General features: G+C 35.0%; 1 protein-coding gene across 2 annotated transcripts in view; it reads left to right on the top strand.

Moving 5' to 3' along the window:
- The window catches only part of BRD4 (bromodomain containing 4), a 141841-nt gene that overhangs the window by 55382 nt on the left and 60054 nt on the right, over positions 1 to 26405 (top strand). For both annotated transcript variants that reach the window (XM_074204288.1, XM_074204287.1), the window contains exons 2-7: positions 8571 to 8889; positions 17636 to 17773; positions 19439 to 19574; positions 21932 to 22218; positions 22690 to 23049; positions 24283 to 24411. In XM_074204288.1, the coding sequence (XP_074060389.1) occupies positions 8605 to 8889; positions 17636 to 17773; positions 19439 to 19574; positions 21932 to 22218; positions 22690 to 23049; positions 24283 to 24411 (1335 nt within the window). In that variant the 5' untranslated portion in view covers positions 8571 to 8604. The remainder of the gene's footprint in view (positions 1 to 8570; positions 8890 to 17635; positions 17774 to 19438; positions 19575 to 21931; positions 22219 to 22689; positions 23050 to 24282; positions 24412 to 26405) is intronic.

Genomic DNA, 26405 nt, shown 5'->3' with positions numbered 1-26405 from the left:
GATTGGATCTGTGTGGTGAAGGAGAATTGTGGAAAAGAACACTGAAGTGTGGTGGATTTGGGTATAAGATCTGTGATGCAGTAGTGTAGTCTTTGTGTTGAATTTAACATCTAGGATCCCTTGGTTTGAAGAGAATCTCTTGTGTGAACCTCTTTTTATCATCTGTAAAATGAGCATTTTGGACTGATTGACCTCTTAGAATACCTTTTGCCTCTAAATTTTTGTTTCTGTAATTCATCCATCCTTTCTCCTTTGTGGCTTTGGGTCTCCATAAATGAAAAAAAGAGACAGGTGACCTCTAACTTAACAGTCAAGTCTTTAATATATCCATTAAGTGAGAGAAAGTATTAAATTTTCCCAGTTGGAACTACATAGTTGCTATTGTAGATCTCTGGTTATGACTTCCCTGAAATTCTATTAATTTGAGTTGGAAGTCACTTCAACTTAAGCTGGGGATGATTATATGGGAGTGTTAATATGTGATTGTGTTGAAGAAAAGCAGTTGACCCATCTTATCACACTATTACTGGCTGCTCATTATATGCATAACCTTTGGGAGCAGGCCTGTCACCTAACTTTGAACAATATTTGTGTGTGTTATGATGCCTCATATTCCACCTAAATACCTAGTTTGTACCCTCCTTTGATTGTTAATGATCTGTGCTTGGTATGCATTCTCTATCCATGAATTCACATAAACATTTTAATTTTGACTGACAGTATTATTTTAGCATTGGTAATTTAAAGATGTGAAGACCAAAGCCTATGAATTCTCTGACTTCTTTAGACAAATGTTTGAATACTCACCATGATCTGTTTCCTATCATTGTTCTCTCCTACTTTTCTTTGCTACCTTACTGCTCCTTTGCTTGAGTCATTCAGATTAATCCTTAGTATCTACCCCCCAAAGCTTTATCCTGGGTCCTATCCTTTTATTCCTCTATACCAGGGACCAGCAATCTCATTTGCTATCTGTTTTTGTACAGCCCACAAAATACAATTTTTTTATCACTCCAAATTTGATAGTGGTTTCCTTAATGAATTTAATTTAAAATTTCAATGCAAAACAGTACTTATGTAAAACATATACTATGGTAAACCAAATTCCATGACAACTAACATTTGAAAGTCATTTGAAAGCGTTACACATTTTCTATGCCATCAGAAGTTAAAACAAGAAGCTAGGTCTCCAGTCCCACATATATTTGTAAGGTATATCTTTTCTAATTCATACTAGTGCCAGCAATATTTTTTGGTCCTTGTTGTATAAAATCTTTTTAATGAAGAGCTTTCACCTAACCTTCAAACCATGGAAATCTTAATTTTGAACTCCAAGTTAAGTAAACTGTTGTGCCCACCCCCCAAAACTTTCCATTCTCATTAGTAGAACTTTATTATTAACATTTTATAAAACTTTGTTTTCTTTCATTTAAGTACCAACATTTTTGGACTGATAAGCCACTGTTGGACACTGTAATTTATCTCAAACATAGTGATGACAATTTGATCTTCGATAACGAAGGACAAGAACCAACCAACCAACATAGTAATTTTTGATTTTTTGCTTCTTGGCCCACAAAACCTAAAAGACTAATTTCCCCTTTTAAAGAAAGACTTTGCTGTTCCCGATTTCATCTTTATTAACCTTTGTGATTTTATTAGCTCTCCTAACATACTTATCATCTATCTCTATGCAAATGATTCTCAGAACTATTTTCTGAGGGAGTTTTGTTTTAATTTTTGACATTATTTTCCTAGTTACATCTTACAGTTTTTCATCCTTTTGCAAATTTATAAATTATACTTAAACATTTTCTACCTCTCCTTTGTTTCCCCCCCTCCCCTTGACAGCAAATAATCTGGTAAAACTTGTGCATGTATGTTTAATATTTTTGCATATTAGTCATTTTGTGTTTGAGGAATTAGGTTAGGACTAAGGGGAAAGAAAGTCATAAGATAGGAAAGTAAAATGAAGTTTTTAAAGTGAACATAGCTTAATTCTAATTTGGTGTTTTGTTGTTTTTTTTTTCCCCCTCTGGTTGTGGATAGAACTGTCCATAACAGGTTTCCCAATGTTATCCTTGATCTGTGAAATGCCATCATAGTTGATTAGTTCACAATGTCATTAATGTGTACAGTGTTCTCTTGGTTCTGCTCCCTTTGGTCAGCATCAATCCAGGACTATTTATCCAGCTATAATCTCTCTCCTGACCTTTGTTTTACATCTTGTGTGTGATAAAAAATAGACTAAAGAAAATTCTCAAAGACTAGTTTGAGCAAAAGAAAGTTTTTTTTTTATTAGCTTTTCTCTATAGAAGGGCAGACACCTGATCAAAGAGCTGCACCTAAAAGACAGTCGAGGAAAATTATATAGGTCCTAAAGCAGGCTGGGTCTTCGGAGGTACAATCTTATTCATGGAAAATATACCCCAGCAACAGGCACAGAGGAAAAAATGAAATGTTTTCATAATACTTTTCCTACCAGATGCTGAGGTATCTTGGGACCTTTATCACTATCTTAATGAAGTAGTGTCTATGGTTAGACAGACTGTCCTCCTGGTTTGCAAAAATAGTCTTATCATAAAGCAGGTGGCTCATAAGTTATTTTTGGAATGCAAGGTCTTTCTTATAAGAATAGTCTTAAGAATAATAGTTAGTTCTCATGTTAATGTTTCTTTTCTCTGAGAGAACTTCACTAGGACTATTAACCCTAAGAAGGCTTTATTGGGAATGTTCCACTCAATCTCTTCTTACCTTGTAGCCATCTCAATCTTCATGTCATTTAAATATCTTAAACTCAACATGTTCAAAGTTGCCCTTAGACTGTCATCACACTACAGATCCTCATCACCTCAGTTTCTAGTCTAATTTTGGTGTCCCTACTTCAGATCTCTTTCTAGTCCTTTTTCACTTAGTTCTCAAATTGATCTCCCAAAAGCAGAGGTGGGTAATGTGTGGTCTTGACTGCATAAGACCCACAAAATCATTTTGTCTGTTTCTACCAAAGTAACTGCAGATGGGACTTAAAATTAACTAAATCTAGGAATTTTTTAAGAGTGAATTAATTCAATGTTTGACCAACTATAGGAGGATACTTCTTAAGTTGATGATTTTAAATGGCCCATGATTGACATCATAAATATCCAAATGGCCCTTGACAGAAAAAAAGATTTCCCACCATTTTTCTAAAATAAAATTCTGATATTACTCTCACTCATCTCACATTATAATGATGACCATTTCTATCTTCACAACATCTCTTATATGTCCTCTATTCTTCACTCATTTGTTTTCACCATATTATTTCAAATACTCCACATCTTTCAGTGAGACCCCTGCAAGACCGCTAGTCTTCTAATTTGTCTCTTTTTTCTTTACTAATCTCCTAAATACATAAAAGTGATTTAATCTGATTACATCACCCTGGTCCATTAAATTTCAGTACTTCCCCTATAAACTGCCATGGCTCCCTGCCACTTGTAGGATCAAATATAAAATCTGATTTAAAGTCCTTCATTAATCTTGCTGCCCCTTCCTGCTTTTTCTAGCCTTCTCTTTCTCTCCCCCCCCCCCCCATGTATGTTACCTGTTGATCCAAAAATCACTAAACTCTTTGCTTGTGATTTCACTATTTCTCTACAGTTGACATTTCTACAGGGTCTATAAGAATTCCTTTCCATTTCATCTTGCTTCCTGGCTTCTTAGAGCCCCAGCTAAAATCCCACTTAATACAAGAAAACTTTACCAGTCCCCCTTAATTCCTGTTCATACTCTCTGCAATTGTCTCTTGTTGATCCTGATTCTTTGCATTCACAGAAGAAAGTGAACTTGAGCAGGCTTCCCTTTTGTATATTGCACAGTGCTTGGCAATACTTTTTTATGTACATTGTGTATATATGTACATATAAAGATTTATTAATTAACTGATTCAAAAATAGGCTCTTTCAGAGCCTACCAACCTGACAATTTCACATACAGGATGTTGACTTTATTTCAAGTTTCTCATCTAGGGACTAACTTCACTAAAATTAGATGATCATAATTAATACTGTGTATTAAAACATTTTGTTAAGCTCTGGAATTACAAAAAAAATGGTTAAAAATAATTTTTTTTCTCATTTCTAAATGTCATCCACATCCAGAGAAAGAATCGGTGGCATCTGAAAGCAGACTGAAATCTATTATTTTTCATTAAGGATTCTTAAAATTTGTTTTATATATTTTCTTTCTCATTTTTTACCCTTTTCTGATTCTTTTACATCATTACTAATATGGACATATGATTAACATGAATTGTGCAGGTATAACCTGTGTCGTATTACTTGCTGTCAACAAGGAGGGGTGAGGGAGATAGAAAAATGTGGAACTCAGAATTTTACAGGAAATGAAGTACCTTTACATGTAATTAGAAAGAATAAAATAAAAAAATTTTTAAAAGAAACAATGGAATGCATGCATGGAATGGGGATATATAGGATATTTGATAACTGCCTGAATGAGAGAAGAATCAAGGCCAGCTTTGGGGCTGAGAACTGTTTGATTCATTGATTTTTAGAAAGTAGTTTTCTTTTTAGTTTGTCTGTGTCCTAACAGTAATCATCTCATCAGTCTTAAAATAAGTGATTGAAATAATAAAAATCTTAATGACTTTTTAAAAGAGTGATTGTCTCTGGCCTTCAAAAAGCTTAAAATTATTGAGCGAGACATCATGCTGACAAATACACACAGATTATATAGCAATTAGCAGAGGCAAAGCTCCAGTAGAATTAAAAGTGGTTAAGAAAGGCTTCCTATAAAAGATAAGATATAATGGGAACTTAGAGAAAGCAGAGGGTGTTAGTGGGCAGAATGGAGAAGGGATTACATTCTAGACATAGGGTTTCAAATTTTCTCCTTCTGGCTCTTCCCTTCCCTTTGAGAAGGTAAGAAATACGATGGCATTTATATATATGAAATCTTTTCCATATCAGCTATGTCTTCTCTTCCTCCATCACCCCAAAAGACCAAAAAAAAAAAATATAAAGGGTAGATAGCATTTTTCATTATGAGTCATTTTGATTTGTCTTGGATCACAGTTACTCATTGTTGCAATATTGCTCTTACTGTGTACAATATGTTGTTTGCTTTAATATATTTTAGTAGTTTTCCCAATGTTTTCTTTCTTGGCTTTATCCTTCCCTGTTTTATATATTGGACCTCATAAAAGCAGTTTGGTATAGGATGTTTTTCTTCTAAATTTTTTAGAATAATTTGAAGAAAGCTAAGGATTCTTTGAATTGCAAGAAAGGAAGGAGTATATTTTAGGGAGAACACTTTTTTAAATAGAAGAATATTAGCAGGAGTTGAAACACTATACTAGTAGTAGTTTGTAACAAATAAGTTTGTCTAAAAGGGAGACTGGAAAATGGTAATGATTTGAAAATGGAGTGAAATAGGATAGACAGCAAACAAATTGTAAAAGGTTTTCATTGCTAGGCTTATGTATTTGTAGTCTTTCCCAAAAGCAGTAGGCATAACAGGGAAAGTGTGGAGTTTTTTTTTAATAGATTAGGGACATGATGATGCATGCTTTCAGAATTTGGCAACAGGTGATATAGAAGAATGACCTCAAGGATTTGAATCTTAGTGACTAGAGGATTGTTGCATCCTTAGTAGAAATAGATCAATTTATAGTGGAGTTCGTTTGAGAATCAATACATTAATGAGTTCTATTCTGAACATTAGTACATTCAGGAAATAATCCAAGTTAGTTGGGTTCACTCTCCTGAACTCATTTTTAAGTCACTCCAGAGTGTCATAACTATGGTAACTCACACACGCATATATGGCTCAATATAAATTTTAAAAGTACTTTTTATCCCCACAACCCCTTGTCATACTGATTGAACCTATTTAATTCTCCATTTCACTAACATTATTCCCCTTTTCCTTCAGATTTTTTTTAAAAACACATTAACATTATCCAACTTATCTTGTATTTGTTTATTTTGTTATAGATATTTCTGTTATACTTTAATCTTCTGCATTTTATGCCCCCTGTTTTGTCATCTGCTTTAAAGTAAAAACAGCCTAAGCAAAAAAGGGAATATATTCCAATGAATTGCTTAACCACTGTATATAATGGACTTGGAAGTAAGCTCTGTTATTTATTTTTCATTGTTTACCCTCGAGAAGCAATGGTTTCTATTATCTCTGACCAAATCTTTATTTCATAAGTCAGTAACCTCTCATACATCAGTGCTTTGGGGGGGGGGGTGGATTCCAATCCTCTATTCCACTTTAAACTGATATCTCACTATCACTTTTCCCAAAGGCCATGAACTAGATTCCCATAGTCCCCTACTCGTGGAGGGAATTTAGCCCCAGTGGCATTAGTGGGGCATACCCAACTTCAATTTTTCCAGGTGACAGAACATCTTAAACATCTACATTAAGGTCGAATATCACCATATGTGTTGTCTGTATTTCTGAACAAAGAGATAACCTTTTTTGGATAAAGCTCTTAGAGATGAGGTCTGATTTTATAATACAATTACAGTCATATACTAGAATTATTAAACTTTAGTGAGTCACAACTTCAGTGTGACTCTATAATCTGTAAAATGAGAATAGTGCTGTTTTCCATGTAATCTTTTGAGTTTATTTGTGAGGACCAAATGAGATTATATTTAAAAACCTCCCATCCATACCTTTTTTATCTCTTAATTGCCTGCTGTTAGAGTAGCTATTCATTTGACTTTTATTTTTTTGTAATGTTTTATAGAATAGTACCTTACCTTTCCTAACCAATTGTTTGTGCTCTAGGAGACCAAAAACTTTTTGGTGATATTTATATTTTTCAAAATGACTTGAAAGGTATGGTATTCAGTAAATATTTGTTTTAAATAGTAGAATATGGTTAAATCAAGTTTCCTTTTAATTTTACTGCTGATGATATATAATTCAATACATTATAATTCTTTTGTAAAGGATAATTAAAATATGAGAGCAATATCAGAAGGGTTATTGGAAAAATTTCAAAAAATGATTTTATATTATACCTCAATTCTAAATTTGACTTGAAGTTTAAAAATATGGCACGTGGAGGAAGCTAGGTGGTGTAGTGGATAAAGCACTGGCCTTGGAGTCAGGAATACCTGGGTTCAAATCTGGTCTCAGACACTTAATAATTACCTAGCTGTGTGGCCCTGGGCAAGCCACTTAACCCCATTTGCCTTGCAAAATCCTAACATATACATATACATATACATATACATATACATATACATATACATATACATATATATATATGGTACGTGGTATGCCAGTTCTGTTTTGAAGAAACAAAAAACAAACAGATAATAGCGGTATGAGGCTTTGATTTAGCCCCACACATAAAAATTAGAAGCATGAATATGTGGCTCAAAGAGTCAAGTATAATTAGGCAGAAGTGTTGCTGGCCTTTACAGGGTTCTTCATTCTCTATAACCTGTTAATTCCCCTGGATATTTTTTCAAATTTTTTTTTTATGAATGAAAATGAATCAGAATTATTCTAAGGAACTTGTGGATGAGGTTATTCTTAGATGACACATTATGTTGAGATTGCCATGTCAGCATTTCTTCCAGTCATACAAATTATAACTGATTGGTACTTCCTCATCCTATGTGAGTCTTCCTTGTGCTTCCCTCAGCCATCCTTGAAATATCTGTCAACGTCATGGAGGGTTGTTTTTTTTTTTTTACTTTTCAGTATTTGGAGTGTGCTACTTTAATATCTTTTATCTGTCCTCACATTGTCTATATTTAAAAATCTCTATCTCGTTATGTACCTTGAATCCATTTACTCTATCAGGAGGCAGGTAGAATGTTCTTTATCAGTCTTCTGGAATTAGTGATTGATTTTTGTATTAATTCAAAGTTTTCTTTCTTCAAAATGTATAAGTTGTATAAATTTTCTGGGTTCTGTTAACATCACCATGTCAATTCACATAACTCTTCCCAGATTTTTTCTGAAATGATCCATTATTTCCTCCTGATCAATGTTATTATGTTATCTGTTACAATTACATTCCTTAATTTGTCTAGCCACTCTCCAATCATATGAATACCTTCTTTAAATTTTTTTTTTATTGTAAAAGAGGCATAATGGTGGTCAAGGTTTAGCTTTTGAACTCGTGGTTATTTCTCTCGTTAGAAATCATTTAAAACTTTGTTAATTTTTCTTTGTTACCATGAATGTTACATCAATTATTCTCCATGTTCTATCTACTTGTCTATGACTTAGTTCATACAGGTTCTCTAGATTTTGTCTGCATTCTTTAACATTGTCATTTTTATGGCATGATACAGTTTATTTACTACAATTTGCTTGACCATTCTGAAATTTGTACAGTCACATAGCATCGTTGCCTATAAAATACAGCATACATATAATTCACCCTGTTCTCTTAGACATTTCTACTCTCAGTTCATTGCCCATCAATGTTGTCACAAACTCTTGAGCATTTCTGTTTTTCCTAAACTACATTTATAAGCTAAATATGAAGGAATAAGCTATATAACGTGGTAATGTCTTCTTTTCTTTTACAGAGTTCCTAGTGAAGAATGCAATGGGATCAATAGCATGTCTGTGGAGAGTGGCCCTGGGACAAGACTGAGAAATTTGCCAGTAATGGGGGATGGACTAGAAACTACACAAATGTCTACAACGCAGGCCCAGGCCCAACCCCAGCAAGGCAGCACTGCAGGCAGTAATCCCCCACCCCCAGAGACTTCCAACCCTAACAAACCCAAGAGGCAAACCAACCAACTACAATATCTGCTCAAAGTGGTGCTTAAGACATTATGGAAACATCAGTTTGCGTGGCCTTTCCAACAGCCTGTGGATGCTGTCAAGCTGAACCTCCCTGTAAGTACCCTGACCTGAATGCTATCCGCTTGCCACATTTTGGCCAGTTAAAACAATTAGAATGATTATTTTGTATTTTTTTATGTGATCTCTTTCAGAGAAACAATTTGTGTTGTCTTAGTTTAAAGTTTGGCTATCCTGTTCATCTTAGTGGTTTTAGGTGACTTTCAAGATGCTAGCTCAATCAATAAATATTTATTAAGCATTTATTTTATGTCCAGCATTGTAGGTAAGAATATGAAACAGAAATTTAAGTGCTGCTAGGAGAATCAAAAAATAATATGTATTTGCAGAATAAAATACAAAGTAATGAGTTCATTTGGGAGAGAATGTTCAAGCAAATTGATTGTAGGAGTTCACATTGAAGCTGCCACTTGAGCTGTGAGGATTCTGTGAAATTTAAATGAAGAGGGAGTTCATACATGAAATAGGTAACAGTCAATATAAATGCTTGGAAATCAGAGATGAATTGTGTGAGGAACAATTAGAAGTTGAGTACCAGTGCCACCTAGAAGGATGGTTTAGTTAAGATAGGGTTATGAAAAGGATAATAGATATGCAAAAAACTCTATAGTTTGTTCTAGAAGCAATAGGGAGCTTCTAGATTTGATTAAGAAGATAACATGGTCAGACCTATGCACAGTAAAAATCACTTTTGCAGCAATAAGCAGAATGGGCTAGAATGGTAAAAGATAGGAGAACAATTAGGAGGCTGTTGCAGTAATCTAGGCATCAGAGTGATGAGTGAATTGAGATGTTTGTATAAACTCCAAGATTTATTAACCAATTATATGTATGTATGAAGTGAAAGGGGATGAGAAGACAAAGATGATTCCATCCTTATTGGAAAGATGATGTTGCCTTTGACAGGGAGGTTTTGAAACAGGGAGACTATTAGGAAAATTAATGAATTCAGGTTTGGACATATTTTATTTGCTTTGTCTTTTTGACACAGTTTTCCTAAAATAGCCGATAGACAATTGTTCATCCTGGACTGAAGTTTTTGAGGAGAGATTACAACTGGATATATCCAGTTCTCTGAATCATCTGTGTAGTGTTAGTAGTTAAATGGGAACTAATGAGTATACTGTGTCTTTGTATGAGATTGTGGGGGGGGGGGGAGAGAGAGAGGGAGGGAGGGAGAGAGAGAGAGAGAGAGAGAGAGAGAGAGAGAGAGAATGAATATATATGAGAATAGAGGAATACAAGAGACAAGGCCCAGCATAAAATCTTGGCAAATACCCATATTTATATGAATTATGAGCCAAAAAAAGGGTAGAAGTATAAGGAAAAGTTGTTACGTGTATACCTAGAAAGGAGATAGTGGTCATACCTAAGAAGAGATATGATCAGTAGTATCAGTGCACTATATAGATTGAAATGGATGAGACCTTAGAAAAGACAATTTTGCAATTTACTACATCATTGGCATTTTTTTGACATTCATTTTTTGTAAGGCAGTGGGGTTAAGTGACTTGCCCCAAGTTCATACAGGTAGGTAATTATTAAGTGTCTGCAGCTGGATTTAAACCTCCCTGTAAGTACCCTGACCTGAATGGATTTGAACACACATTCTCCTGACTCCAGGGCCAGTGCACTATCCACTGCGCCACCTAGCTGCGCCTCATTGGCATTTTTTGAATGAGCAGTGTCAGTTTCAGTTGAACTCAGAAATCAAATTTCAAAAGTAAGGAGTGAAAGGGAGGGTAGTTGGAAGTAGCTACTATTGACTACTTTTTGTAGTAGTAAGAAAGGGCAGAGAGGTAAGACTTGAGGATGGGTAGGATTGATAGCATTTAACTAAGATTTTTTTAACTAAGATTTTTTAAGAATAGAACTTGGACATATTTGAAGGGGAAAGAACTTGGAGATAGAGAAGGATAGATTGAGAGTCCAATCTCTTGTGGTAATATATGAATGAACTTTTCGGTTTTTGCAAGGCAAATGGAGTTAAGTGGCTTGCCCAAGGTCACACAGCTAAGTAATTATTAAGTGTCTTGAGGCCGAATTTGAACTCAGGTACTCCTGACTCTAGGGCCGATACTCTATCCATTGTGCCCCTGTGAATGAACTTTGCAAATATTGTTTTCAATAGCACTGAGATATGGGGATGAAAATAAAAAATCAAAAGAAATGAGACATTAGATTAATTAGAATTATAAGCGTTCTTTTGTTTTTTATTATTTTGGTTTAAATTTTGTCATTTGCTGAGAACTTTTCTGATTTTATTACATTTTCTTCATTTATATCCTTGCAAGTATTTCTTGGCAGGCAGACTTGGAAGCTTTCAAAAAAAAAGCCCAGGAAAACTTTTCATTGAGAATTAGTCAAGGTATTCAGGAACATAAAGGCCTCTATTCTGTAAGCCACTTTGAGGAATCAGAGAGGATAGGATTCTTTTTAAAGTTGTTTTAACTAAAACATTAGTTGTTAAACTAAAAGATTTTATCAGTCATTAATGAATACTTCTCACTTTTTTTTGTCTTCATCTCTTCTTTGAGGGTGAGATCAATAGTACATAGTATTCAGTTATTTTTCTTCATTTTGTTATAGTAACTGCAAATGAAGTTTTTCTGGTCTGCTTCCTTACTACTTAATATATAATATTAATATGTGATCTTAATATATTCCTGAGTTCTTCATTCTTATAGCATAATATTCCATCATTTATATACTGCAATGTTTTGCCATTCTCCAGTTGGTAAGCACCCACCTATTATTTATTTCACAATGTCAATAATGCTTATAAGAATATGCAGAGACTTTTGTATTGAACATTTAGAATTATTTAACTACAGTATGTTTGCTTGATTACAAGGTGTGAGGAATTTAATCACTTTTTTGCCTAATTCCATATATTTTTAATGATTTTACCAATATTAATATATAACACCCACAAAGTATACCTTTTGCCTTTGAACCATTTGTATTGAAAGGGAAAAGCTAAAATAATCAGGTGATAAATGGGAGAAGGAGGAAGTCAGTGGAAATTGCTTGCTTTGGGGACAAAACTTATGCTTTAATATATAAAACTGTTTGAAAGGCTTTGGGAGAAATCTGATGGGACAAAGATAAATTTGCTAAGAGGTCTTTGTCTCCTCCGCCCCCCGCACCCCCCCCCATAATTTGTTAATGTACAAGAGATGATGTTCCTTCATTTATTATTTCTTTAAACCCTTTATGTAAGTTTTTCCTTATTTTTCTTAACTATGGGTTCCTTGAGCAGTAACCCCTGTATTTTTATCTAACTTTCCTTTATATATTTCATTTGTAAATTACCTCCTTCATTAGATTATGAATGAACAATACAGTCTGTTTTTGCCTTTCTTTTTATACCTAGCTCAGTTCCTGGCATACATTAACTTGACCCTCTCTACTATATTAGAAAGATTCGACACATCCAATATAGGTCAGAGTTGAAGGATAAGAAGTATATTAATGGTGACTCTTTGTTAATCTGAATAACTAGAAGTAGACTAGGTGCCTATTGATTGTTAGATGGTTTTATAAATTGGTGTATCAATACCCTAGTACCATAAGAAATGAGAAATGTGACATATTCAGAAATCTGTTTAAAAGTCTCATGACTTAAAACATCCATGAGTTAATGACTTCAACAAATCTGATAATGAAGCAATGCCATCTACTTTGACATAGCCAAAACTGACTGTTGTGCAAGTTTAGAGAAAAGATTAGCATCAGATGAGATTATACTTCTTCTTTCAACTCTTTCATCTTGTAAACATAGTTTCACATTTTCCACATTTTTAATGCCTTATGTTGTTAATTTTGCTATCTAAAATGTCCCCAGGGGGTGGCTAGGTGGTGTAGTGGATAAAGCACCCGCCCTGGAGTCAGGAGTACCTGGGTTCAAACCCCATCTGAGACACTTAATAATTACTTAGATGCATGGCCTTGGGCGAGCCACTTAACCCCATTTGCCTTGCAAAAAACCTAAAAAAAAATAAATAAAATGTACCCCTAGTGCTGAAATTCAATGTTATAAGAAGACTGTGATGTGTCACATGGATAAAATATATTTGTAAAATTAGTTTTATCCAAGCATAAGTTACAGTGCTGTTGGCTGTGGGGTCAAAGGCAGTGATTAAAAGAAAAAGGAGGAGGGCATTCATCATATGTGCTAAAGTATATATTGTAACTGGAGGCTTACAGGAAGCTAATCCTTTATTTTCTTGATCATCATTGATGCATAGTATTCCCTAATTAAGTGTTCACAGTGTAGACTTCAGAATACAACTAATGACTGCATATTTATACACTCCCCCCAATCGTTTATCTGATTAGTTAGCACTTTGTATATTTCCCTTATTCTCTATGTCCTGAGATGTTTGTGTTGCTGATGATTACATTTTAAAAGAAAGAAATACAAGGAAAATAAATGAAAGGGATAGTACTGGGGACTGTGGCCTTCTTAGAAAGATATCACTTCAGCAGAATTTTGAAGGAAACAATGAATTATAATTTTGGGGGGGGTTACAAATATGAGAGAGTCAGTGCAACACAATAACATAGGGAAAGGGGGTGGAGTATATCATACGTGAAGAACAAAATGTCAGTTTGTCCCTCTGTAAGAGTGTAGGAAGAGAAGTAATATAAAGATTAGAAAGATAGTTTGGGGCCAGGTTGTAAAAGGCCTTCAGAGCCAAAGGGGAGCTTCTATTTGCATATAGAGATAATAGGGCAGTGTTAAGAGTTTAGCCTTAGGAAGTGACATGATCAGACTTGGGCTTTAACAAGATTACTTTTGACAGTTGTACAGAAAATAAATTGGAGGGGGAAATGATTTAAGACAAGAGGCGATAAGACCTTAATGTGCTCACTCTGTGACTAGAGTAGAGAACAATAAAGAGTAGAGTATCATAAGATTTTACAGTCAATTAAGTATGTGTCATGAGGGGGAATGAAGAGTTAAGGACAATATGAAGGTTGTTGATCCAGGGCAAAGGAAAGATTGTGGTCCTATAACAAAACAGCAGATTTTGTAAGACATTATATTGGTAATTATTTGATATGTTGAATTTGAGATACCTTGTTGATATCAAGGCTTAAATATCTGGTTCAGGGAGTGAGTTAAACAGATAAGTAGTTATTAAGTGCCTACTTTTTTGTCAGACAACTGGGCTAAGCACTTTACAAAAATTTTCTTATTTTATCATCACAGCAACCTAGTACGTAGGTGCTATAATTATCCCCATTTTACAATCGAATAAAAGTTAGGTAATTGCCCAGGGTCATAAATCTTGTAAATATCTGAGGCTAGATTGGAATTGGTTACCTAAACTCATTTTTTAAAAAATCTGTCTTGGTCAGTGAATTCTCTGAACCATCAAATAGACCATTTGAACACCAGGAATATCTCCCTCTTTTTTTCCTAATTGACCATTGTTTCTCTTTATGACTTCAGATTTCATTGCATCTTTTCAAGATTCTGATATTGGGTGACTTTACCTGTAGATTTATTGAGTTTTAGGTCATTAAATCCTACTTGAACTCATTTCTATGAAGCCTATCCCAAAAATCTAGGGTGCATGTCAGATTACTGAACTTAACTCCTTATCAAAAATTCTAAGATGTAATGTTAGATAGTCATTCCCCAGAGCTCCCATTTTCTTTCTATCAACCCTTTCATTGTTGCTCAGAATCTGATCTAAGATAACTGTTCTCCTTCCTCTATTTTTTGAAGGATTAAACAATCACTAAAGCAGATTAAGAAATAGTAGCTGCTTTGCTTTTGGCAAAGAAACTTCCAGCAGATGTCTTGATAATTGAAATACCCTGTCACTATGTCATGCCTCCATGCCAGGTTTGTAATCTGTTTCCTGACTTCCTTTTTCTTTTTTTCTGTTTGGGTGGTCTTTAGAATACTCTGACAGGAACATGTTTCTACATCCATTACTCTTTATCCCAGTGTCTTTACCCTTCATGCTCTGTCCCCTTGTTTCGAAATTTATTGAAATGAACTTAGTGTTCTAGAAGTTAGAACCTCTGCCTCTTCCCACCTCCATTCTTACTCTCTCTCCCCCTTTTTCCTGTCCTGTTGACCTGAAATTTGGTGTGTCCTTCAAGGGGCCAACTGCATTCTTAGGTCTCATCCCTTCAAATTTTAGCAGCTTCCTGTGAAGTTAAATTCAACTCTTTGCAATAGTATTTCACCTTGTTCATTACAGCTAACTGTGCACATGGCACTTTTGTATAGTATGAAACCATAGATTTTATTTAGACTTTTATTGCTCCATTATTTCTTGCAAGTCAGTTCCCCTTCTCCCTCCTTTTCAATTTAAAACCCTTTTAATTAGCTTTGTAAGGCTTCAGTTAGGTGGACTGTTCTTCTCCATCATAATCCTGTCTTTCTAGTATTTTAAGCCATGGTCTAGAAATCCTAATCCAATTTTCAGATATCATCTTAAACATCTCATTTATCTGTCAATCATTGATTGCAATTATAGCTATTATTAAGTGGCAGTGATCTATATCATAATCCCATATCTTCATGAGGAGAGGGGATGCAAAACTTAATTATCTTTAGTATTGCCATCTATACTTTATACATTGATGTTTACTTTTATTTCCAGCTCTTTGCTACCACAAAAGTACTTCTAATTCAGATGTTTTCCAGAACAGTTGGATCAGTACTTTCCATATCCTATATTGACTTCTTATTTTTGATATCTTTGCCAAATAGATAAGTATGAGGTGAAACCTTAGGGTGAATTATTTTCAATTTTATTATCCTTACTGTGTTTTTTTAAGTTATAATTCAACTCAAATATGATCACAATCTCCCCTTCCTCATGCATGTGCACATGTACACATATACAAGATGTTAACTACCTTTAATTACATTAGAACCTCACTCCAATAGAATTTAATTCACAACAGAATTGCCTAGATTAGATGTCCTAGTCCTAGGCTCTGGTAATTCATATATTTGGGAATGTTATTCAGTGAAACTCATTTGTACAAGATGACATCTGAGCTCCCTTCAAACTACAAATTCAGCTTCACTTAATACCTGATCTATGGTGAGAGAGAAAATTTAAATAAAATGTGCTTGTTCCTTGAATCTCTTTACTTGAAATTCCTGTCTGTCTTATCTTCAAATATCTCTTTCCAGTAATCACAATCTCTTTTTAATCTTTTAAAAATATTTTTTATTTATAATTTTATTTTTTAAAAAGACTAAATTTCTACCACTTCTCTTTTTCTGGTAGTAATAAATCTAGTCAAGCAACACAAATGAACACATTAATTATTACTATCTGAGAGAGGCAACTACTTAGTTAGAACAGTGGATAGAATGAAAACCTGAGTTCAAAATATGAACTCACACAAGTGTGATCCTGGACAAGTCACTTAACCCTGTTTGCTTCAATTTGCTCATCTGAAAAATGATCTGGAGAGGGAAAAACCAAATCACTCTCCAGTATCATTGCCAAGAAAATCCTAAATGGAGTTGTAAAAAGTTGGACTCAACTGAAAACAAATGGACAAAAACAGACATGTGGGACAATGTAATTATTACTATAAATGCAAGTCATTCGTATTCTAAGATGTGCGAACTTTTCACAGTCCTTCCAACTAACTTTCTATAACTTTCAAGTCTATACTATGTATTTTAACTAACTGTATACTGTCTTATGGTCACCAATCTCATTTTAAAAGTATTTTGTAACCTTGTTGAGACTATAAGCACAGAACCATTAATAATTTTTAGAATCTCATTGCTTAGTATAAAGATAAGTTCCCCTTGTTAATGCCATTAGATGAACTTAGGAAAAGATTTCTTTGGAGCTGAATGGCGAAGTAGATAGAGCACTGACCTTGGAGTCAGGACAGGAGTTCTAATCAGACACTGGCCACTTATTACCTGTTTGACTTTGGGCAAGTCATTCCACCCTTTATTGTCACGCATCCTGATTCAAATCTGGCCCCTGGACACAGATGGCTCTGGAGGAAAAAGTGAGACTGGTGACTCACTGAACTACAGCATGTACTTGTTATGGCATCACCTCCCTGTTGTCATGGTCTTCTTTGAGAATGAAGGACCAATTAGTTGGTTATCAGACTTTTAAAAAAAAATCTACTTTTGCCAGGTTCTAGGCATAAAATGTCATAAACAAAATAGTACATACTCTCAGTTTTGCAATCTGCCATAGAAATACATATATAAGAGAAAACATAGACATATATAAATATGTTCAAAACATGTACAAATTAATGTAGAGGAGTAAAATATGTATTTGATGTAATATTTACCTTTAAGATTGACAGGATTCCTGGGGCAGCTAGGTGGCATAGTGGATAAAAACACTGGCCCTGGAGTCAGGCAGACCTCCTGAGTTCAAATTCTGTCTCAGACAGATAATTGCTTAGCTGTGTCACCTTGGACAAGTCACTTAACCCCATTGTCTAGCATTAGCCAAAAAAACCCCCACAAAATAAAGGATTCCTTTAGGAGTACAAAATGATTGTGAAAAATCAGCATTAAGTGGTGTCATTACTTTAAAAAGTGGAGTCAGTAAGGATATGTGTGTTGGTCAAAAACTCAGGAATCGAATCTGTGTATCAATGGACTGAAATATTTTGAAAATTGTCTAGACAGTTTCTCCTATCCAAACTTTGCCTGTCATTCACAATGACAATGAATCTATAGACTGGAAAGTATAATCAAAGTAAACCTGCACTTTATGTTGCATTGACATTTAGACCTCTTTTTATTCATCAGGATTATTATAAAATTATTAAAACGCCTATGGACATGGGAACAATCAAGAAACGCCTGGAGAATAACTACTACTGGAATGCTCATGAATGTATCCAGGACTTTAACACGATGTTTACAAATTGTTACATCTATAATAAGGTAGGATCTCCAGGACTATTTTCTCATGGGGAATCTCTGGGTACATTTTCACTTCCATTTCATTCTATAGACAGGTTTGTTCCTTGGGTTTCTTTGTGGTAGATTCATGTTATTTATCAGATCAGGAGACAGGATTACTAAGGGATTAACCACTGATTTCTTATGTGATTATTCAAATAATCTTCCTTATGACAGTAGACAGATCTTGAATATTTAAAATAAATTTTAGTATGACTTCTTTCGATTTTGGGCATCCTCCAGGGTAGCATTTTATTTGATGATTGGTGATGTTTTAATTACAATCTTTATCTTCTGATACCCATTCAGATCTGATTCAGCCCCATGCCATATACTATTAGACTGATATTAAAAGAAAAATAGTGGTGAGACTTTTAAAATGATAGAATCTGAGATTTAGAGCTTGAATTTAGCTTAGACGTGCCCTAGTATAACTCCTTTATTTATCAGGTTAATAAAGTAAGGCTCAGAAATGGGAAGTGACTTGCCCAATGTCACACAGGCTTGTAAATAGCAAGGAGAACCTAGACCCTTGGCTCCCTAATCTGGGATTTTCGCAATATATTTCATTTAGACCACCTGATGTATCAAGAATTGCTCTTTAAAATGCTTTCTTTGTAATGACTGCCTTAACAGAAAAGAGCATAAACTGAGAAAGAGCAGGATAGTGGAGCAGGATTTTTAGCAATCTGAGTTGAATCTTTTCCTATAGATTCCTACAGAACTGACAAATTTTTTAATAATTTGCTGCATTGAGTGTAGTCCATTTATTAAGCAGGAGCTTAGTTCCTTTCTTCCAGAGAAATGAAACTTTCATTTCACTACAGGGTTTAGTAAGGAAAACTCCTACACTCTACTTTTGGTAGTTTTCCTTCCAGAAAGAGAGGGACTGGGGTGGGGGGTTGGGGGTTGTTCTATTGTATTTGATAATAGTTCCACTGAAAATCTCTACACAGTAGTAAATATTTTTCCCCCCCAGATAATTATTTTAAAACTGTGAAAGATATAAAATAAGTACCTCTTTAGCTTTTTCAGAACTGCTTTACAGATTTGAAGTCATGTGATTGCAAAAGAACCACCAGATTGAGAACCATAGACTTTGGCATCTGTGCCAGGATAGTAAATGTATAGTGTATACCAGAGAAACATTACTATTTAACACTCATCACTGAAACTGAAAGACATTTAATTAGTTCATCTAGTCCAATCCTTTATGAGAAACCTGAGATTTCTAAAAAAGAAGTAAACTTCCCAAGGTTCTACAGCTAGTAAGTGTTAGAACATGAACTCAGATTTTGAAACTCCCAAGTTCAATTTTTAGTTATTACCTAGCTAGATAGATCTTTTCATCTAGAACCATTCTAAAGAATTACAATTGAAGAAAAGGCACACACATGAACTGTAATGATAGACTGCTGGCCTTAGAAAGGACACTAACTAGGAAAATTTAGAAGAGAAAAAGAATCTCTTAACTTGGAGTTCCTATTTGAAGAATGTTATTGCACAATGTTTAGAAAAGCAGCAGTGTAGGGTGCTGGATCTTGGGGCTGTACACATTGGAGTGCTGGGTACGGAGCTGTCACTTGGTTTGCTATGGTGTGGACAGTGCTGCCTGACTCACTCACCATATGTGTCTCGTTAATCCAGCCAGGAGATGACATAGTCTTAATGGCAGAAGCTCTAGAGAAGCTCTTCTTGCAGAAAATCTCTGAATTGCCCCCAGAAGAAACTGAAATCGTAATAGTCCAGGCAAAAGGAAGAGGACGTGGGAGGAAAGAAGCAGGTAGAGTAACTGGTGCTGACCGCCTCAGACACTCCCTTCTTTGCTCCAGGAACGACCCCAAGTTACACATCTAACAGTCATTCCAATAATGCCCTTGTTCTCTGTGGGAAACTGGAAAGTCTAGTGCTATTGTCAATCTGTGACCCATTTCAGTCATGAAAAGTTTGAAAAATACCCATTTGTTTCCTATCTGTTTACTTTTATGCTTTACACAGAATTGTATTGGGGGTGGGGGTAGCAGGATTTCTTTGAGGGAGTTCTGAAGTATTTTCATTTCCAAAAAGTTGAGAAATTTGTTATCCCAAAATAAATATAGTCATTGCCCTTGAGATCTTCTTTCACTTTAAACTTGTGGGACAGAGTAATTAATGATTTTAATGCTCTCATTGTACCTCCAAATGTTTTTCACAGAATATATTAGTGTTAAATTCTAAGACTGGATAAATCTCTGACACTTTCCACCATTAGCATTTAATCTATCAATCTTTGGTCGATATTATGCCATTTTTGACAAAAGCAGAAATACTGATAGAATCTCCTAAAATTAGATGAACTGCAGATCAAAATAAGATCAGAGCTTCTGGATTTATCAGACTTAGTTTTCTGCTTTTTTTTTTGTTTTGTTTTGTTGTTTTGTTCTTTTTCTAATTTGGAAATGTGAGTGCATATGTTGGCTTAACTCAAAAAAGTTCACATGGGGGAAAAGAGCATTTTAAATTCTTAGTTGAAGTTCTTGATTGTATTTGAAAGTTGTTTTTAAAAATTGTTGCCTTTCTGTATCTATTAACAGCTCCAGCTAATAAAAAGTTCTATTTTTGACATTTTTAAATCTAAAATTGGAATGCATTTTATTTAATAATCAGATGTTTTTCCCTTTTGAATTCAATTCTGTTCCTCTTTGGGATGTTTGGATAGCACTGCCTCAGAATGAACTCCTTAGGACAGAGAAGCAAATCATAATTTTCCAGGGATTAGGAGAATTGGCCTTCTCTCCCTTAGAATGGGAACTGGAGAGTTCTGGGGGTTTTTTCTTCCCATGTGTTTACCTATGGAACAAATTCTGACTAAATTATTTTTATGTCTTTAAATATAGATATGTGGATATTAATTTCACTAATTTTCCTGAGATAAATTTCTTAATGAAAAGCTTTTACGGAAGTAGATATTACCTTTAATTTTTTTTATTCAACAAGCTTAATTCGACATTTATTGTGTAGGAGATATATGGTAAAATGATGTGACAAATAATTCTTTGCCATCAAGGAGCTTGCTTCTGCCTTACTGGTGAAGACAAGTGTAAGTAGAGATTGGCAAATAGATAAATCTGGTTAGTAGTCTTTCGCTCTTTGTTAAGTTTAACTGTCAGACTAAACTGAAATGAACTTTGAATTTACCTAAACAATTTATGTTATAAAGTCTTAGTCTTACCCCAGACCAGCATTGAAGAGGAACAGAAAACACTTAAACTATAGAAAAACTTTGAGAAAGGAAATATTGTCAAAAAATAACCTCAGTAAAATTCTTATGAGCTACTATCTTCAATCACCAGTTTTCCTTTATCCTCTTAAAATACTTAATTTCCTTCATAGTAGTATAAGTCAGGGCTTACTGCCTATAGAATGCTTTTTCCTGATCCCCACAACTGTTTGAATAGGTATTATCCCTCTCTTCAAGCACCCCCCCCAAAAAAAGTAACCCAACAAGATGTGTATATAGGTTGTCTCCCCAATTGAAATTTAAGTCTTTGAATTCAAGAATTGTTTGGTTTTGTCATTATATACTCTTCGTGACCTAGCCCAGTGTCTAACTTAGAATAAACACTTAATAAGTAACTGTTGATTCATTCCTCCTCAGAAATTCTGCCATAGAGTTCAGAGAAGCACAGGGTTACAAAATTTTGACTGTCATTGCAGAAATTCCTGCAAATGCTACTGGCTCTTTTTTCACTTTGAATCTTTTCTTGAGCACTTTTTGAAATATCAACTTTATGCAAAAATATGAAGGATATTTCTTTATATACAGACACTCTTGGGCACAATATATGCTCTGCCCTTGTAGTTCACAACTCAAGGAGCATAAAAAAAGTAATTCTACAAAACAACCTTTGAGTAGTTTCTCAAATCTTCAGGAATAGTGAATGTCGGGGGGGGGTCAGTCACAGACTTCTACAAGAAACTTTTGTAAAATCATGTTTGATCTGTGTTTGGGTATACTCAGGAAGCTATAAATTTAGTGCTGAATTTCAGGCATACTGTTTATATTTAGTATATTATTTGTTGAGGTTTTTCCAAAACTACAAACAAAATTATCTGTTCTGTCCATTACATATGACCATTCTTTTCCTTTATCTTTGACAGTGACATCAAAACCTGGAGCCTCAGTGGTACCAAACACAACTCAAGCATCAACCCCACCCCAAACACAGACCCCTCAACAGAATCTTCCGCCTGTACAAACGACTCATTCCTTTCCTGCTGTAACCCCTGATCTTATCATCCAGCCTCCAGTAATGACAGTGGTGCCTGCCCAGACACTTCAAACTCCCCCACCTCCTCCCCCTCCCCCACCACCCCCACCACCCCAGGCCCCTCAGCCAATTCAGACACACCCACCCATCATTGCAACTGCACCACAGCCTGTGAAGGTGAGTGTGACTTGTCATTCAGTTAGGAAACTTGTTCTTACTATCCCAAAAATATTTTCTTGACGTTTACATTGACAGATTTAGTAGTTAGTGTCTATGCTGTCAAAGTTTGTAATTCCAAAAATTTACCCATTATCTAAATCTAGAAGAGGGACCTAGTCTGTTATAAATCACTTAAGTATATTATGGATTTAACTGATTTTATGCTCCATATCTTAAAACTTAAGAACCATGTCCATAAATGTAACATACTAAATAATGCTGTTGTGAAATGGTTAGATTCCCAACCATCTAGGCATCCCTTTTATCAGTAAACTGCTACTTTTTCTTCTGTGACCACTATAGGATCGGAAATTATACATGTCAAGGATATTTTAATATAGCACAAACAAATGAAAAAGCATCTATGAGACAGAAGTTCTTTGACGGGCTAGAGTGACTCTTATTTATAACATTGTCATTTGTATCCAGACAAAAAAAGGGGTGAAGAGGAAAGCAGATACCACCACACCCACCACCATTGACCCCATTCATGAATCACCTTCACTGCCCACGGAACCCAAATCTACAAAGCTGGGCCCCCGTCGGGAAAGTAGCCGCCCAGTAAAGCCTCCAAAGAAGGATGTCCCAGATTCCCAGCAACATGCAGTAGAGAAGAGTAATAAAGTGTCAGAGCAATTAAAATATTGCACTGGCATCATCAAGGAGATGTTTGCTAAGAAACATGCAGCTTATGCTTGGCCTTTCTATAAACCTGTGGATGTGGAAGCCTTAGGCCTACATGATTATTGTGATATCATCAAGCACCCAATGGATCTGAGCACAATCAAAGTGAGTGATTGTTTAAGGTTCTGAAATATAAAGAATACCTGAATGGAGAGAAGTAGGAATTTGGAATTGAGTAATTTCAGTGGCCAAGAATTATGTTTTTTACATAAGGAATTTTTGTTGAGGAATTCTTTCTTAGTATTATACAAATAATGTTCATCCGTTACATAAAGATGTACTTAATCTATTGCCAGTTTCTGCTACTATTAAACTATTTTTGTTCTCTGTAGTCCACCTAGATTGACCTAATTCAATAATGTGCCATAATGTTCAACTTTGACATTTTCTAGTCCCTAGAAAGTTATATATAAAGTTGCTGAAATTTTCCATCTTGTCATTTGTGGCTCATTTGGCCTAGTTTTATTTATATTTTACTGTTTTAACTGCCAGCTCCCCCTGCTGGGTATTTGAGTTGGTTTACCTCTAAGACAAAAGTTGCCCCTATTTTGTTCATTTATTAATCTTTTGGTCACGTTTTTATTGTTTGGTTTGGAACACTGGACATTGAGAAAGGTGCAATTTTTATTCTCATCTCTTGGTGAGATGAATTAACTTTAGTGGTGCCTCTATCGTATGTCATTGATTGGTCTTATTATAAGCTGCATTTTGCCATGTCCATTTGAGGAAACTTGAGGAATCTAAGATGTTTTCATTTGGCCTAGATCATACCAGTAGTTAGTGTCAGAGCCAGGATTCAAACTCTAGTAACTCCAATTCTAGTATTCTTTCTACTATGTTAATTTTTTCAAAGTCTATTTCCTTTTACAACTGTGGATCCTTTGACTTTGCACATGCTTCTAAATCCTTGCTCATTGGGGACATTTTGTTGCAAAGAGCATTATTTTCAGTTTTATAGGCAGAGAAGCAGGCACAGCAAGTTAAAGAGAATTGCCCATAGGTGATGGCCAAAGTAGGATTTATTCAACCAGTCATCTTGGTAATGTGTCCTTCATTCATCCATAGTTCAGGAAGCAGTTAGCCACAGCTTAGAGCAGTGATTCAGACCAAGCATGTAGCAAATTATTGCCAATCTACTTATCTTCTTCAGTTGAAAACTGCCTTTCACTATTAGAAATGCAAAAGCAGATAACTAATAACCAACTGTGAAGATAACTTAATCAGCATTTTCCATGGCTACATTAAATTTGTAATTGAAATTGACATTCTCCCACAAAGCTTTCCTTCCTGGCTTGTGCATGTTGGTGTGCTATTATTTGTAACATTTTTTCTTTTTAGTCTAAACTGGAGACTCGGGAGTACAGAGATGCTCAGGAATTTGCTGCAGATGTCCGATTGATGTTTTCCAATTGTTACAAGTACAACCCTCCTGACCATGAGGTAGTAGCCATGGCACGTAAACTACAGGTGAGGACTTTGGGTATTGTCACATTACATGATTTTCCCTGTAAGTAAACACCTAAATTGCCTGGAAGCTGATTTTTAATCATTATATCCATACTTCAAAATACTTTTTTTTTGTGAGTTTAACTGTTGTTTCTTTTTGCTATATCGATGTAGAAAAGAGATAATTCAGAGTGAGTTGCAACAATATATAGTAAGTAAATGACCGAACTTGCTCTGCAGACAGGGATTTAATCCTGAACTCAGCTGCTTAACATTTGTGTGACCTTAAACAGAACACTTCACTTTCTAAGCCTTAGTTTCTTTATCTGTTAAGTGTAGAAGTTGCTCTAGATGGCCTCTGCGGTCCTTTTCTTAAAATCATAACCCTGTGAAATGAGAACTAGTAAAAATCAAATGTGCTAAAATTTAACAGCAAACTAGTAGAACTTGGCCTACCTTGTATTCAATGGGATGGGAGGATGGGATTCAAAGTTGTTACTTAATATCAGACTCTTTGAATCAGAATCTAGTCATCCCTTCAAATTCACTCTATAGAATGATTAAAAGATAAAAGTAGAGTGAAAATATATCTTAAGACTGGGTATCTTCTGTCAGTTTGTTCAAATTGGGTTAATATCTAAAGGGACCTGCTGTAGCTCTTGAGTATTTGAAATTTTTACTAAGACTAAACAGTACAATGTTTTTTCACAGCCACCTTCGCTTTAGACAGACTCATAAGTTTTCCCAGGGACCAAAAAAGTAGGCTCACTCTAAAACTCCTCAGATGGATGATCCAGGTAGATATGGAATCCAGATCAGCATCCAGCCTTCTGGTTGGTATTGAACTCAGCATTTGTTCGATCCGTTTTTTCAGGAGAAGATACTTCTAATCCAATGGTGGAAAACTCAAATAGAAATAGGCCACCACATTATACATAAGGATCAGATCCTTGAAATTCTCATAATGACTTAGAGAAAACTTTGTGTTAACATTATCTGTATTGTTGTGTTTTTTATTTTGTTAAATATTTACAATTACATTTTTAACAAATTCAGCCACAGCCTGTAAGTGTTCTAGGTCACAGTGTATGCTTGACTCTTCTGATTTAGTCTATTGCTGGATTCTTCAAAGAAACCTTTGGACATTAATAGAGTAAGCTAAAGCTTAAATTGATTTAAATTAGTTACTGAAAAGCCATAGTTGCTTTTGTGTCATCATAAAGCATTTTCTTTACATACTTACACACACACACACACACACACACACACACACACACACACAGAGTTCTCACAAATTTGAATTTCTGTAAAGAATTCTGAAAGCAATTTGCATTCCAAAAAATACCTACTTTTATTTGTGCAGTACTGTGCTCTCTCTGCTCCTGTCGACCCCCCCCCCCAAAAAAAAATAGTGAAAGGTAAAGTATTTGATTGGAGTCTTGGTTTAAGACCTGGCAACAATAGAGTAGACCTTTACCCCACTATACTCAGCTGCCCATCTCTCCAGGCTTCACATGTCACCTGTCCTTTTCTGTTGTGACCATGTCTGCCCTTTCCGTGTTCTTCCTTTCTGTTCCATCAGAAACCCTACGTGACTGACCGTAGCACTCATATATTCCTCCTCCTACACTCATATGAGTCTGTGTGTTTAGCAAAGGACCACATAGATACATTTTTCTAAATTTATTTATTTTGAATTTTATAGTTTTCAATTATTAGAAATGAACAATTAACTCCACTGTATTATAGTGTTTTGCCCCTTTCCAGTTTGTTTATTATATTTCTGTTTTTTAAAAAAAAGGTAATTATTTCTTTTTATTGTTTAAAGCACTGATTTTCAGTCTCTTCCATATAATTAGATTTGTCCATGGTCAACATACCCTTTTTATTGCTGTCAGTTCTTGACTGTAGCCTACCCTTCTTATTTATACCAACATAGAATTGATAGTATGGTGTATATAAAGAATTCTGGGGCTCAGACCTAGATTTGAATCAATGAAAATTGACCCCCCAAA

This window comes from Macrotis lagotis, chromosome X, assembly GCF_037893015.1.
Source record: "Macrotis lagotis isolate mMagLag1 chromosome X, bilby.v1.9.chrom.fasta, whole genome shotgun sequence".
Lineage (NCBI taxonomy): Eukaryota > Metazoa > Chordata > Mammalia > Peramelemorphia > Peramelidae > Macrotis > Macrotis lagotis.
The sequence above is the reverse complement of the archived record's forward strand: the minus strand, read 5'-3'. Positions and strand labels throughout refer to the sequence as shown.